Source organism: Rutidosis leptorrhynchoides, chromosome 3 (genome assembly GCF_046630445.1).
Source record: "Rutidosis leptorrhynchoides isolate AG116_Rl617_1_P2 chromosome 3, CSIRO_AGI_Rlap_v1, whole genome shotgun sequence".
NCBI lineage: Eukaryota > Viridiplantae > Streptophyta > Magnoliopsida > Asterales > Asteraceae > Rutidosis > Rutidosis leptorrhynchoides.
Genome location: NC_092335.1, coordinates 468,997,757 through 469,015,196, shown reverse-complemented (window position 1 = coordinate 469,015,196; position 17,440 = coordinate 468,997,757). Strand labels below are relative to the sequence as shown.

Below are 17,440 nucleotides of genomic sequence, written 5' to 3'. Positions count from 1 at the left end.
ACCTTGATTTATCCATATACTGCTCAATCACCTCATCTATCGTCATCTGAGGTGTCATTTTCATTGCTAGAAATTCCATCTTAATTCGATTGAGGTCATAAGACGAACAATACTGCTCACAAACTTTACTATAAAATTGTTCCCAAGTAATCATGTTCACTTGCTCTTTTGGTATACTAGAAATAACCATATCCCACCAAACCATTGCCCTATTCTTCAGCATACGACTAGCATAAATAACCTGTAATTCCGGTTCGCACTGACAAGCCTCAAAAACTCTTTCTATCTCTCTTAACCAGTTAAGAGTCACTGTTGGGTTAGAACTTCCTGAATACTCTGGTGGATTGCAATTCAGGAACTGTTTGAACGTACATTTCTTTGGTTGTTGAAACATCGGCGTCTGATACGGACCCCACATCTGATTTGGGAACTGTTGATTAAATTGAGGTGGCATCTGATACTGTTGAGGAAACTGATACTGAGGTGGTAACCATTGTGGTTGTTGGAAAGCACTTCCAGTTTGCTGATACATATTTGGCTGCACCGAATACCCACTAAACATCTGATTCGGTACACTTCCACTTGAATTCACTATTACCTGACTTTGTTCTAATTCACTTATTCGATCATGTGCTTCCTTTAACTGACTTTCCAAATCTAGAATCTGTTCCTGCGGATCCTCTTCTGACACATAAACGTCTTCATCTGGGGCTCTGAATGTTCCTGGGGCTGACAGACCAGTTGCGTTTCCTGTATTATCTGCCATATCTGCACTACCACAACAACTCACACAAACTCTTAGTGGAAAATAGGTTAGTACCTATCAACTAACACATGTAATCCCTACATTCACTTAACCCGTCTCCTCAGATATGTTTGACACAACACAAGGTTTGGGAACATGACATTCAACACAATGTACATGCGGCCAAACCTATGCTCTGATACCAAGTTGTAACACCCTGATATTTTTTTTTAAATCACAGTGGAAGTCTTAATTCAAATAAATACCCTTAGTTAATTACAAACATGATTATCACAAATCATTAGCTAGTTACTTATTACAAACCACCGGTGTTACGTTAAACAACTAGTTACATATTTATAAAAGTTAAGACATCAGAGTTCGTCTTGTCAAACATATCGTCAACCCGACTCCCGTCCCTACCAGCACTAAGATCCAAAACCTGCAAGGGAGGAGGTGAGGGGGGTTAGCACGAGGCTAAGTGAATGGAATCATCCAACATATCTAGCATACAGTACCAACTTGTACAACTACAGCAACTACAACAATCAATAACATGCAACCGACAACTAACAACTAGCAACTAGCAACTATCAATTGGCAACTATCAACTAGCAACTATGCTCCAACTAGAGACTCGGCGGCTTGTACGAGCACATGACCACTAGCTGATCTGTCTAGCGTCTACCGAAAGTCCTTACTACTGAATCCCCAGTATAGTAAATCCACACGCAGGTGATGCGTCATTCAGCACTATACTCAAAAAAAAGTAGCCAACTGGACCCAACCACAACAAGGTTGACCTCTCTGAGCTGAACCTAACAACAATAGGTTCCAACATGCAACTATAACTTGTGCACACAACCGTTAAGCAACTACCACTACGAACAACTGTCCCTACGACTAGCATGGCAACTCTACAGTGATCATTATTACAATATATCTACTAAGTATAGTAACTAAAATAGTATAACATAGTAGCACAATTGCTACTTTATACTACACCCGGAGATAATCCCACTCACTGATTACCAGCAACAGAAGGCACTCAGAATTCTAATCTTACTGAGCCTTCTCTTCGTCCTTATCACCTGAGAATAGACATAACACAGTCAGTAATCATGTCTTGATAACAACCCGATAACAACACAACATGTGATGACTCGAAAATTTCTGACCAAATTTAAACTTAATCTTTGTATGATTAACATTTCCGACACGATAAGCAAAGTCTGTAAAACTGAATCTCAAAATTTTTGAACTACTTTTATATATTTAAATACCCTTCGGTTATTTTCGACGATTCGCGAACAATTATATGTAAATAGATACATATATACTATAACTTGAAAAGGTAACAATGTATTAATTATTTGATACCGTACATTAAACTTATTGGTTTAAATATCTATTTGAATATATATGATAAGTTGAAATATTTATTATTAAAATTTATTTATAAATAACTTCCAATGTGTATTTAAAAACTGATTTATGTATATTAAAAAGATATATACATATATATAATTTCAGGTTATTTAGTAAACGATAGTAACATTTTCAAATTGCTACAGTACCCAAAATGCTACAGTGTTTTCGAAAATCACTATTTGCTACAGTGAAATTGACTTTGATACAGTGAATTACTACAGTAACTTGCTACAGTGGTATAGTTTATGGATGATTTAAGACTATATTTTGACAAAGGTACGATTCACGAAACGTAAAGTACAAGTTTTCTCAGTATACGATAGGACGTTTGAAAAATCGAAACCGGAACATAAGTCGAGTGACGACGTACGACTTATCGGAACGAAAATTACAAGTCAACTATGTACGTGAATATAATATATTATATATATAATTAATATAAATTATATATAATATATATTATTTTTAAAATATGTCGACAAGCTTGATGACAAACAATATGTGAGCTGGAAGGGGAGGCCATGCGATCGCATGGCCACAGGCCTTCAAACCCATGCGATCGCATGGCAGTGTTTGTCAGGCCACATCTATAAATTCCAGTGTTTTCGCTCGATTAAAATCACACACATACACAAATATATATACTCCGTAATATTATTTATTTATTTATTATTATTATTATTATTATTATTATTATTATTATTATTATTATTATTATTATTATTATTATTATTATTATTATTATTATTATTATTTTTATTATTAATATTAATAAGATTATTATTAATCGTATTATTTTTTTTATTAGTGTTATTATTTTTGCGATACAAAAAAAATAATGTACATAAAATATTACGACGGAGTGCTGCCCAAGTAATTTTCAAAACGAGTTTCCGAGCGAGCTAGAGTTAAGGAAAATATGGGTTATTGCCAAGGAAATTATGGGTAATGTTCGGGGGTATTTTTTTGTGAATCAAACCTCGTGTTTATCATCTCCGATGCGTCTACGTGCTTTCCTGCAATATTGTATATCAATATTAAACTGTGAGTTTCATATGATCCCTTTTACTCAATATATTTTTGGGCTGAGAATACATGCGACTGTTTATAAATACTGAAAATACTAGATTTATATGCGTGAGTTTCATATGATCCTTTTTACTCATTATATTTTTGGGCTGAGAATACATGCAAATGCTTTATTAACCGATATACAATATTTATATGCGTGAGTTTCATTTGCTTCCTTTTTAATTGCTTTTGCAATATATATTTTTGGGCTGAGAATACATGCACTTTATTTTAAACGCAATGGATACAAGTACATACTAAATTCTACACTGAGTTTGAACCGAAAATCCCTTAGCTTTGGTAACTAGTAACTGCCAGTTATAAGAACTGGTGGGCGCGAGTAGTAGTATATGGATCCATAGGGCTTGATATCCCCGTCCGAGCTAGAGCACTAGCCTTTTAACGGACGTATGCTATTTGAGAAGCGTACACGTTGGTTTGCGTGTATTATTAAGATGATTATACAAAGGGTACAAATTATATATACGTTAAGTTTAGTTACCAGGGTGCTCAATTTCGTAGAATATTTTGATAAACGTTTCTGGATGAAACAACTGAAATCTTGTGATCCACTTTTATATACAGATTATGCGAAACACTAAAACTATGAACTCACCAACCTTTGTGTTGACACTTGTTAGCATGTTTATTCTCAGGTTTCCTAGAAGACTTCCGCTATTTGCTTATATGTTAGACAAGCTATGTGCATGGAGTCGTACATGGCATATTTTTCAAGGAAACATTGCATTCACCAAATCATCACCATGTATTTTATTTTGACTGCATTGTCAATGGAAGTACTATTGTAAACTATTATTTACAGTGATTGTCTATATGTAGAAATCATCAGATGTCGAAAACCTTTGATTTAAATATTCATTTATGGTGTGCCTTTTCAAAAGAATGCAATGTTTACAAAACGTATCATATAGAGGTCAAATACCTCGCAATGAAATCAATGAATGACGTATTGTCCATATGGATTTGGAGCGATCGTCACACAACAACACAACAATACTAAAACCAACACATAATCATTTTACAACTGGTCTGTTAATTGTACGAGTAACACCATCACAAGCACGTTTGAGAACACTCAACCGTGCGGTTGACAACTCACTCGTACGTTTGGTCTATGACCAAACATCCAACAATGACTCACCTGATCCGTACGGTTCACTACACGAGTGACCAGTGACTCATACGAGTCACATCTCAACCGTACGTATCATCACAATCAAAACATAAGTTCCCATCACCACTCACTCGCACGGTTCACCATACGGTTGACTACCTCAACCGTACGAGTGAAGGTTCACTCGTGCGAGTGATGAAGAATAGTAGCAGCAACTATTTATATGGGTTTCAACCCAAAAGCACAACATCAAACATCAATACATACACTAAATCAACACCTACAAACATGTAATCACTATATGATATGTCTACATTATAATTTCAACCCATAACGACACTCAAAAGTGTGCACAACAAGGCATATACCCTCAAACTCCTTTTTCTGATCAAAATAAAATTTGATACAGTTTCTTAAAAGTTTACCATAGGAAAGGATATTTCATTACAATTCCAACGATACTTGATTCATCAAAAACGGAGCTACGGTTTGAAAGTTATGACCAAAATAAGTTTCCACAAATCTGACCCTGTGCTCACACGTATGACTGAAGCCTCACTCGTGCGAGTGAGTCCTCACACGTGTGGTTGACCCTCAAAAGTGTGGTCACTCATACGAGTGACCTGTCAAAAGTGTGGGTGCTGATGAACACCTACAGCTCGCTGTTTTCGCATTTTTTGACCCCAAAACATGATTTTTGCTCAATTTGATCATGAAACCACTTAAAAAACATCATATAACAACTATATAACATATATCTAACATCAATTAAGCGTAACAAACACATTTCATGAAGATTCAAGCATCAAAATTCACTTTTTATTCAAGAACACAAAAACTCAATTCTTAAGAAATCAAACAATGATTCAATCTTACAAACCTGGATAGATGATCACTAAGAAGTAACAATTCAATCCTTAAAGCTTCTTGATCCAATTCCACACTTGAATTAGATTAGGGTTTGAGAGTGATAAATGTTAGGTACGGGAGAAATTTGGAGAGTTCTAGAGAAAATGAACTCACTAGACTGATACATACACATAAATGGGTTGTAAACCCATACCCCACAACACACGGGTATTTATCAGTTATCTGATATCTTTCGTACCTCGTTAGGAGGCCCTAACGGAGTCCAAATTCAACAAACGAACCTGCTCTGTGACCCTTGTCACAAACTGGTCTCAACTAAACAACCAAATAATTATAAACATATAATTATTAAAATCACTAATTACACCATACCCAAGGGTACAATGGTCATTTCATCTAGGCCCAAAGCGCGGGTGTTACACTTCATATAATGACTTCCATACACTCAGTATAGGTCTCGGCCCTCAAAGACAAAGTCAAAGCACTCTTTCTGGCAATAAAACATCTGTAATGATCAAGAAAGTTGAAACATCTTCCAAGAGGGTTTCGTATGTAATTTTCAGAGCGTTTTGCTCGCAATTGACGTCAAAACATCTGTAATGATGAAACATCTTCCAAGAGGGTTTCGTATGTAATTTTCAGAGGGTTTTGCTCGCAATCAACGCCAAAATATCTGTAATGATAAAACATCTTCCAAGAGGGTTTTTGTAATTTTCAGAGGGTTTTGCTCGTAATGGACGCCAAGGAGGTGCTTCCAAGAATTCGAAGTGTTCTTTAAACATGAAGTGATGCTTCGACTATGACTCTTGTATATATATGTTGCAAGACTCGAGTTAAAAGAAAGAATTGTTTAATTGAGGGGAGCTAGAGATTCAAAGAAGATCCAACATCATATAGGGAGTTATTCGAATCATGCTATATAAACCAATATCATTCAACGGATATCTAGGGAGGAGATTGTTGTCTAGCAATCAACAAAGGTTGAAGTTGATAAAAGCTAATAGCAATTGATCGAGACTTTGAAAGAAAGATCCCATGTACTTTTAGGGGGAGCTTCTAGAGTTTCGACATTTCGTCTCAAGTCAAGCAAATTCTACAAGCTATTCACAACGGATATCTAGGGAGGAGATTGTTGTCTAGCGATCGACAAAGGTAGACGTTGATGAAAGCTTCAAGATGTATCACAACTAAGTCAAGGGGGAGGTTACTCGATAGTGATCGACAGTGACAAAGTTGGTGATTTAATAATTCATTCCGCTGTACACCACTCTGATAAGACCGTTGAAGAATCAAGATGAAGATTAGATATGGGATTCAAGATTCGACGGCACATACTCGATTCGTATAGGAATTAGTTAGTTAGCTCTAGTGATTCCTTGCATGTAATTTTGTATGTATTTTTTGTATGTAAACTTGACGGGGAGCAATTTTTGAAACATAATCTATCTCATGGGGGGAGATTGTTGACACCCTAAAATGAGCCAGATTATGTTTCCTAGCCATGTAATGTGGGTCTTATATATGTGGCTATATATAAGACCCCAATGCTCCATTTGTCAAGTGCTTGCACCATTTGAAGCCACATGTTTAATATGAAAGGTTGACTAGTTGACTAACTCTCTCAACATTCATAACATGTTTATCAATATTCATACACATCCATGATTTATGGGACTAACACTAATAATTAATATTAAAAATATAAATACTCAACTTTGAGCAAACTTTATTATTATTATTATTATTATTATTATTATTATTATTATTATTATTATTATTATTATTATTATTATTATTATTATTATTACTATTATTATTATTATTATTATTATTATTATTATTATTATTATTATTATTATTATTATATATTTTTATTATAATAATTATAATTATAATTATCATATTATCAATATTCAAATATGAATTCTATTTACGAGATTAACAACGTTACATATGTATGCGAAAATACATGTCTCTATATATTTGTAAAAACGACAAGTTTCTTAGTCGAATCCATGGTTTCGTCATTAAAATAAATGACTTTAGCGTTTATATTCACTTAATACCTAAAACATGTCATTAAATCGTTTCGCTTAAACAAACCCGTGAATCCACGGGTCATTTCACTAGTATCTTTTATAAGGGTTCCTCTCTCTTGAAGAATTTCTCTCACAACGATGTGGGCACCGAAAAAGTATTAGGGATCAATTAAGTGTACCTTTTTGTGTGTTAAAATTGATTGAAGTTGTATACATATCTAAATAAGAAACCGATCATGTGACACCGCTGATTTTTTTTTAAATACGTGGCGAAAGCATAATATTAATTAAATACGATATCCACATTAACTATTGTTAATACAACCTGTGTTACGTGTCATTACAAGATACTTGTTTATACGGAGAAGACATATTTACAATAAGTTTACAAAAGATTATTGTTTTCATAAAGCAAGACAACATCAGAGTTGACTCCTGTCAAACATAACATCATCATGCCCGTCTTCTCCCAAAAGCAATATCTACAAGCTACAACCTGCAGGGAGGAGATGGAGGGGAGTTAGCACGAAGCTAAGTGAGTACGACTAACTACAGGCCATAGCATACATAAGTGTTATACTAATCATGTTACATAGTCTAACACACAAACATCACCCAGTAGTGCAGTCTACAGAGACTCCGGCAGTTCGGCCAAACCATTAACCTCCAGTTGATCGGGCTGGGGTTTACCAGAAGTTCATCCTACATACCGTGCTGCATAAATCATCCACACGCGACGAACGCGTCATTCAAACATATACTACACGGATGCAAATAGGCTACCACATGAGGAACCCAACCCGCAGGTTGATCTCTCCTATCGAATTAGGCTACCACAAGATAGGGACGCACTGGGTTCCAACAGGCAAACATCAACCAACATGCAGTCATCACAAGGAACTAACTAATCACAACAATAAGTATATTTAACAAGCATGGAAATCATAATATAACATGCTACTATATACTATATTCTCCAGTCAGTCCCACTCACCGATTACCAGCAAACGAGAAGGTATTCAGCTATCTAATCACTGAACCTTCTCTGTCTCCTTTTCTCCTGAGAAAACATATACACAAGTTAGTTTCTGTCCGTTAACCCCAAATAACACAATACAAAAAATTTTGTCAGAAAAAGTGTCCGCTAAAAATTTTTGCTTAACACTTGTGCGCTTTCAAAATTTACATCAGATCATCAAAATACAAATGGGCAGCATAACGGCTAAAAAATCAACACTTAGGTAAAATATTCTGCCCTGGACACTCAGTCGGTCGACTGTCTACACAACCGGTCGACTGACCTTCCCAGTCGGTCGATTCATTTGGTATTACATCAATCGACCGAAGGTAAATCTTAGTCGTTCGGTTCACTCAACAGTCGGTCGGTTATCTTCGTCAATCGGCCGATTCAACCCTCAGTCGGTCGACTGTCGACTGAAGTCGACCGACTGTGTTCATCTTCATCAGAAACTGAACAAAGGCTACGAACTTCACGATGAAATCCTTAAATCTCGATCTATAGCTCTTTTTAAACACCAAAATCGACCACAACTTGTTCACTACTTGTTATAGACTCAAAACTCACAACAATTTGACCATAACAACACTTAAATCATTTGTTTTGACACAAATTTACACTTTTATGAAAACTAACACAAAACCTTAAATTTCTCAAAGATTAGAGCATGGAAGCTTGTGATTTTTACCTTAAAAGAATCAGTGAATCACAAGGAACACAAAGATATGAACAATTTGAGCTCTAGATAAAGATTAAGGATTAGGGTTTGATTGTAGGTGGAAGGGAAGGTACGGTGTGTGTGTGTGAGATGGTTCTGGAAAGAATGCAAGAGAGAGACAGCACTAGTCACCTAATTGGGTTTAATTTCCACACTGTGCGATACACGGGTATTTATCAGTTATCTGATATCTTTCGTACGTCATTTGGCAACCCAAATGGAGTCCAAATTAAATAAACAAACCTGTTCTGTGACCCTTGTCACAAACTGGTCCAAACCACATCATTAAATAATAATAAATATTAAATAAAAAATAAAAACATATAGTAACACAATACTAACTTAAGGGTAAAATAGTAATCTACAACTAGGCCCGGTTGAGGATGTTACAGATCATTTCTCAGAAATCGCTCCTTTCTCAGCCTCTTATTGGACCATTCTTATGATCTCCATTCTCTAGTCGATCAGCCTCTTCAGGTTCACATCTTTCTATATGTTGGAGTATGATGCAAACACAAAGCGAGCGGAAGCATATACAAAACATTACAAAACCATACTCTTCCAAGAACTCATGTACAAAAATTTTAGCAAACAAAATATGAATCTAACAAGAGAAGGATAAGATTACAACCTTTGTAGCTCCTTTTGTAGATCGAACTTGAGAACCCAAAAGAGAGTTCCTCTAAATGATAGGCACCTAAAGTTCCAACATTGCTCGATCTACACCATCTACTTAACGGATCTTTTCTTCTTCTTTTTAAGATTACCAAAACCGAACCCAAAATTGGATCTCAAGTATTTTTGGTAACTTGAAGATGAGAGAAAAGATGTGGAATAGTTTGAGATGAGATTAGTTGAATGCAAACTCTACTATTTGCATGTATGAGTTAAATAAAAAGTAAGTATGTTTTTTCTCTTTTCCATGTGAGATGGAGTGTAAGATTGGTCAAACCAATGTGTCTAGATACAATATATCTAGTTTACTTATACTTTATTCAATTAATTACTAGTTAAATAATTTTTAACTAATTAATTAAATAAATCTCAAACTTATATAATTTATTAAACCATTATCAAATGTTCAATAAATTATTTTTCGACTAGAAATTAGATCAAACAATTTACGATTGGCATTTATGTGTGACCGAATAGGATAAATGTACTTTATATTATTTAATGGCATGGGCATAACTTCGGAACATATGTACCACGGTCAAACTATTAGCCAACACAAGAAAATATTTTCAACACTATAAACCCTAATTTTATTTTATATCTTCTATAAATTTCCATTTTTTATGATTTTTGTAATTTAATTGATGAACTTTAACTATTGATATTGTAAATCTGTTAGCTTTCTCCCTCTATTGTGTTATCAAACTCTAATTTCTTTTTATTAACATAAAGGGGCCACCGGGTGTCTCTGATGTTACTTAAGATCCAAGATGATATTATCATTAATATTTGATAAGAGAAAAGTTAATTTCATTTTTGGTTAAGAAAAAACGGCACATTAACATTTACATGTATATTTTTAAAGATCTCACATATTCAATACTCTATATATTTTTAAGTATAAATTATTGTTGTTATTATGGATCTATCAAACTTTTACCTTTTTAATATGAAAGTTGCTATTGTATATATGTCTAAGATTTTATTTGTTATTAATTTTTTCATAAAAAAAAATTATTGTTTTCTAGGTTACGTTAATCTCAGTACCGTTAAATTATTATAATGGAAAACATTTATATACGAAAAGAACATACACAAATATTTAGTTGCAATATCCATTGAAAACTTTTACATGGTCAAGTGGGGTTGACCCCAAAACACGTTGTTATCATAGAGAGCAAAGATCACACACATTATGCAATTACGGAGTGTTAATTGACAATTTGTATCATAATACACAATTTTCTTATAACTGATTAGACAAAAAAAACATATTCATTTTCAACAAGCGAAAAACACTCACATAATTCTATCAACCCTCAACCATTTAATAGGTAACATATTCAATTTCACCAAATGAATTTTCTTTTTCAAAATTTTATTGTCCATAAATGATAATAACTTTTCTCTTAGCAAATACTAATAATAATATCATTTTCAATTATCATTTGCATATTGGATCTTAAATAACATCATAGACACCCGGTGGCTCCTTTATGTTATCAAATTTCTAACTAGGACTTGATAACACAATAGAGGGAGAAAGCTAACAAATTCACATCAATATTTAAAAATGCGTCACTTGAATGATAAAATCATAAAAATAAAATTAGGGTTATAGAAAGATGTGAACCTGAAGAGGCTGATCGACTAGAGAATGGAGATCAGGAGAATGGTCCAATAAGAGGCTGAGAAAGAGCGATTTCTGAGAAATGATCGGTTTCTTATTTAGATATGTATACATGCTTCAATCAATTTTAACACACAAAAAGGGACACTTAATTGATCCCTAATACTTTTCCAGTGCCCACATCGTTGTGAAAGAAATTCTTCAAGAGAGAGGAACCCTTATAAAAGATATAAGAAAGTTTTGAATAACTTGTACATTTGACGGGCCTTTTTAGAAGACTTTCATCTTACTAGTGGGCTTTGCTTGCTAGTCTACAACTGGACCTAACGTACATTTAAAAAGAGGGTGTGTGTATAAAAAAAGTGGGCCCCATAATTGGCCTTGAAAAAATGATCATCTTGCTCCCTTTTGAGCCGGGCTTAAAAGTGATACATAATCCGATCAATCGATTATTTTACTTACACGAAGAAAAGCCTAAACCCTAACATACTATAAGTGTTGATGAATATGATTAACATTTTTCACCTACTTGATGTACGTTCATTTTAGTGTGAGTGTTCCCAAAGTGATTTTATCTCATGACCCAACTTCTTTATATAGGAAATAAAAATTAACCTAAAACATAGATAGAGATATGAAGGTAGCAATTTCAGTGCTCGTCTTCTTCCTTTTTCAACTACCATATCACATAGCTGGTAACAATGACATCAAGCCATGGCTAAACCCACTCGAACCAGCGCCTACACCAAAACCATGGCCGGAAATATTCCGTGCTGCTCTCATGATGAACCTAACATCAACCCACCTCCAACATACTGGTCTTTTTTACAATTGGCCCAAAGGTTACAAAGTGAGCTTAAACTCTCATCAACTTGGCGATTTGGTTTATCAGGCTGAATGGAACAATGGTACAACGTTTTTTTACAAATTAAGCGATTTACAATGTGCGGTGATCGACTCTGGTGTTGGGATACCACCGCCCGACCATCTTAAAAATGCACATTATTTGGGCAAGGTGGTGACAAATGGGTTCACGTGTAATTTGTGGGAGAATGAAGGCTTCATTCGATACTATGAAGACGTGGTTACTAAGCAACCTGTTCGTTGGGATTATCATAATGGTAATCATAAATATTAGTTTTATATTTATATTAATTTGTAGTTCATTTCACCTTAAATTTTGACACCATGAATCATACACAAATATACTTGCTAACGGGTCAAATTAATTAGATGAAAAGAGAAATTAAATGGGTTACAAGGGTCAAACAGGTTGAAAATCGTTCCAATTCTATTATTGTTTGCATTTTGTTACATGATTAAGAGCAACAAGACGACTCACGATGGAGCGTAACTGACGCCCAAATTGCCTAGGTGACAGATTTTGAAAGAATTAAAAGTGTCAAAATGACGCTATTAGCGCGTCTGTCAATTTAATGCGGGAAGAAATTGAAATTTTGACATAACATCAAAGATAGTTTATGTGATTTGACACAGAAACTAGTCCTTGTTCTTTTTTCTATCACTTATAGCTTGCACTTTAAACAAGAAATTATCACTCACACTAATGGACATTAAAAAACTCCGATAAATCTGTTCACATGCAAGGCACATGAGGGTAACACGTCTTTTTCATTCCACGTCATCAACCCATTTTATCTTCTTCTTTCCTAGCATCTTCTTCCTTTCATATTGAGAACCAAATCAAAATCAAACCAGTTACAATCAAAGTCAATAACAAACCAAATTAACATAAAAAACCTAAAGTAAATCAAGATAGTAAACACCAATTAATTCACAAAAATAATTACAAACATAGTCAATCGTGGTGTGTTGATTTTGAATTTAAGTCCTTGAAAAAAGGGCCGAATTAATTTAGATTTCATAAGTATCTGATATAACAATTAGGAGTCAACAGCTGAGATGCGACATCTTTGCTTGGTGTTTGCCATGAATTGTTTTAAATATGGGGTGATTGTAATTATTTTTGTGAATTAGCAAGGTTTATTATCTTGATTTTTCTTTTTTTAGTAACGGCATAATTTTATTAATAAACTCCCTTGTGCTAAATGATGAATTACAAAGGCTAGGAGCATAAGTTCTAATTTAAGGACCCGTTTGTTTTGGACTTAATCGGCTTAATTGAACTTAGGCTCCGTTTGTTTAGAACTTAATGGACTTAATGATATAAAATTGGTTAAGTCATATAGTGTTTGTTTTTTACTTAATGATAATAGAATGTCTTAATGATTTAAGTCATGAAAATGTGAATTTTCATATTTGTCCCCACTCTTTCAAAACTGCTAACATAACTGCCTGTAACTGCCGTATGTATAAGGTTAAATTTGTAATTTTAATTATTTAGTCAGTATTCAGCACATAAAAATAAACAATAATTATTTATTCATCACTTATTCCTCACAGACATCATAAGTTCATTCAGACAATAGGACTTAATAAAAATAAAAAACAAACGGAGCCTAAATGATATAAAATTGAATAAGTCGTATGGTGTTTGTTTTTGACTTAATGAAAAATAGAATGTCTTAATATTTTAAGTCATGAAAATGTGAATTTGCGTAATCGTCCCTACTCTTTCAAAACTGCCTATAACCGCCGTATGTAAAAGGTTAAATTTGTAATTTTAACTATTCAGTCGGTATTCAGCACATAAAACAAACAATAGCTATTTATTCATCACTTATTCCTCACATACATTATAAATTCATTCAGACATCAGGACTTAATAAAAGTAAAAAAACAAACAAGGTCTATAACTAAATGACTCATATGTTTAAGCCAATTAAAAGAATACAGTTGAACCAAATCAAAAAGCATACATTTTCAACGAAGAATCATTTAAAATTATGCTATTACGAAACCGCCAAGTTACCGTTACATTACAGAGTAAAAATGATCCCGAAAAAGCAATAATACTCATTCGTGGTCCAAACTATTCCGCCGATCCAAACCATTATTATTTCAGTCCATGAACTGAAAGAAGGCAAATCATAATCAATCCACACTCTAATCAAAGACCATAAACCTAGAGCCAACTCACACGAAAAGAATAAGTGATCCATCACCTCCACGCCTTGGTTGCAAATCGGACACATGATGGATTGAATCTCCAAACCTCTCGATGACAAACTAAATCGGTTCGGAAGACAATTGCGCTTGAATCTCCACATGAACACATTTATTTTTCTCGGAACAAAAGGATACCAAAGCGTCACAGGAGAAGTCGGAGGTAGCAGCATACGATCGATATATTCTCTAGTCGGTTTTACAGAAAATAAGCCATCTGACCACTTCCAATAATCACATGAATTTGATAATTGCAAATGTTGAATTTCCCGAAGCTTGATCATTCCTACTACCAATCTCTTGTCTTGACCATGACCCAATCCATGTACCATTGATCAATCTCTCGGCTATTGTTGCATCTTTGTTTGTATCCTAGTGGTATAACTATTTAATCGGGTAGCAAGAGGCGCACTCCCGGTCCAATGATCAACCCAAAAACACACTAAAGACTCGTTACCCACTTGAAACCGTATAACATCAGTAGGTAGAAGACCATTCGTGATTGTTTTCGTACAAGTAGAAACAATATCAGCCCAATTCAAAAACCATTTTCGTTAGTACTATTGAACGAAGAACAATGAATAGCACGCACCACTTTTAACGATAAAGCATCCGTATCAATACTATACCACCATTGCCATTTATGAATCAAGGCAATACTAAAAGCTTTTAAGCTCCCCACATACAAACATCCCTTATCAAATGATGCAAGAATCTCGTCTCATTTATTCCACGCCACAAGTCTTTTAACTTGATTCCCACCTTAAAAAAAGATTGGACGAATCGACTCCAAAGATTTAATAATAAATTCAGGGCACCTGTAGATCGACATCAAGTAAATACTGAGGCTTCCCATGACAGATTTAAACAAAGTCAAGCTTCCCCCAATAGATAGTAAATTAGCTTTCTACGTAGTAAGTAGCATAATAAATTTGTCAACCAAAGTTTGCCACCCACTGATAAGCTTCATGTTTATACTAATAAGGATCCTATGATAAACATTTGGGAATGTTCCCACACTATAACCCGCATCAGCGGCAAGAATATCAATTTGGTCACTCGGTACGCCTATGCCAAAATATTGGATTTTGCCACGTTTATCCTTAATTCGGACACCAAATGAAAAATATTTATCCGAATAATAGAATCCATATCTTCTATCGACCACTTAGAAAAAAAATAACATCATCAGCATATAAAAAATGAGATAACCGAAGGTCCCCGTCACCTACATGAACACCCTCGATCACATTTGCCTCGATCGAATGTTGTATAGCCAGATTTAAGCCTTCCATTACAATGATAAAAAGGAAAGGACTAAGTGGGTCACATTGCCTTAATCCACGTCTTATAGGAAATTCCCGAGTAGGGTTCCCATTAATAAGAACTGAAAATCGAGCCGAACAAAAGAAACACTTGATCCGCTGGATCCATTTGTCCCCGAAACCAAGCATTTTAAGCATAAAAAACAATAATCCTAATCGACCAAATCATAAGCTTTCTCAAAATCAACTTTGAAAAAAAAAAAAGTTGACGATGTTTCTTTATGATCCAAGATATGAATTCACTCAACATTAACGGCCCGTCAAAAATTTGACAGCAAAAAATAAACGCGGATTAAACGGGAATGATAATTTTATCAATGACGGTCGTTAATCGATTCGTGTGGTCTTGGTGACAATCTTGTACAGAAAACCAACTAACGAGATCGTTCGAAAATCATTGATAGTAGTCGGGTTATTGATATTGAGAATAAGAGTGACAAACGCCGAATTAGCTCCCGACGGAAACATGGCCGAATCAGAAAAAGTTTTAACATTCGAACAAAGATCAACTCGAATTAGATCCAAAACTTCTTGATAAATAAAAACGAAAAATCATCCGGGCCCGGTGCTTTCAAGCTACCATATCCCCAAAAAGCCATTTTATTATCTTGATTTACTTTGGGTTTTCTATGTAAATTGGGTTTGTTATTGACATTGTATGTAATTGCTTTGACTTGATTTGGTTTTCGAGAAAAATAATTGAAAGGAAGAAGGTGTTAGGAAAGAAGAAGATAAACTAGGATGAAGATGATGGAGACCGTAAAAGATGTCTTTACTCTCATGTGTTGTGCATGTGAACAGATTTAACGGGTTTTAATGTTCGTTAGTGAAAGTGACTATCCTTAATTGAAAAGTAAACCACATGGACCATTAGTGATGGGAAAAATATACAACCATGATTTTTGTGACAAATCACATTGACTATCTTTGATGTTAGGTCATCAAATTTTTACCTCATTTTCACGTTATAAATTTATTTTCACTAAAAATCTGTTTACTTATATTTAACATTCCCCACTATTTATATTTAAAATTTAACATTGTCAAATCACATATAGAATTTTACTTTTCCTACTAAAAATGCTAAGTATGTCTCCACGTCACCACTACCGTTGGGGGTGGTCCAATGTGTTTAAGGTGAAATGGATTTCAAATATCTTTTGATAATTATAGTTTTTATCAGGTATTATATAATACAAATAATATAAATTAAATTTAAAATTGTTAACAAAAGACTTTGAAAACTCAAATGTGACATTTATTATGGGATGGGGGAGAACTTAATCAGTGAACCTTAATATTTCTAACTTTAACATGCAACATCCTTGAATTTTGAAACTAGGAATTACGTCACACGTGATGGAATTCGTGGTTGGAGATGTGTTAGAAGATTCGATAGTACAAGCACCCGCATTCTGTTTTAAAAAGCCTAAGGCATTGGATGAGAATGTTGTTTCCGCTTATGACTCTTTAAATATTGCATGATAAGTACATTTTGTATGAATATTGCAATGTTTATAAATTTATAATAATTACCTAACAACCATACTTACCAGTGCCAGTAGCTCATCGTATTATTTTCATTTACACTTACAATTGCATTTTACAAGTGTTCATTGTTCGTGATATATTAATTATCAAATTAGCACAGAAGCTGTGCTATAATCTATAGATAAAACAGAAATAGGTAAAAAAA

General features: G+C 34.2%; 1 protein-coding gene across 1 annotated transcript; it reads left to right on the top strand.

The window, feature by feature from the left end:
- Positions 1 to 11,966: 11,966 nt before the first annotated feature.
- LOC139901648 (uncharacterized protein At4g14100-like) lies at positions 11,967 to 17,229 on the top strand. The gene is made up of 2 exons (XM_071884338.1): positions 11,967 to 12,453; positions 17,087 to 17,229. The coding sequence occupies exons 1-2, from the start codon at positions 11,967 to 11,969 to the stop codon at positions 17,227 to 17,229; spliced, it is 630 nt and encodes a 209-aa protein (XP_071740439.1).
- The last annotated feature ends 211 nt before the right edge of the window (positions 17,230 to 17,440 follow it).

What these genes read in the sequence shown, in the direction of transcription:
- LOC139901648 (XM_071884338.1), top strand. Translation starts at nt 11,967, where the DNA reads ATGAAGGTAGCAATTTCAGTGCTCGTCTTCTTCCTTTTTCAACTACCA. An exon ending in TCGTTGGGATTATCATAATG is followed by an intron (nt 12,454 to 17,086) that starts GTAATCATAAAT and finishes TTTTGAAACTAG; the next exon opens with GAATTACGTCACACGTGATG.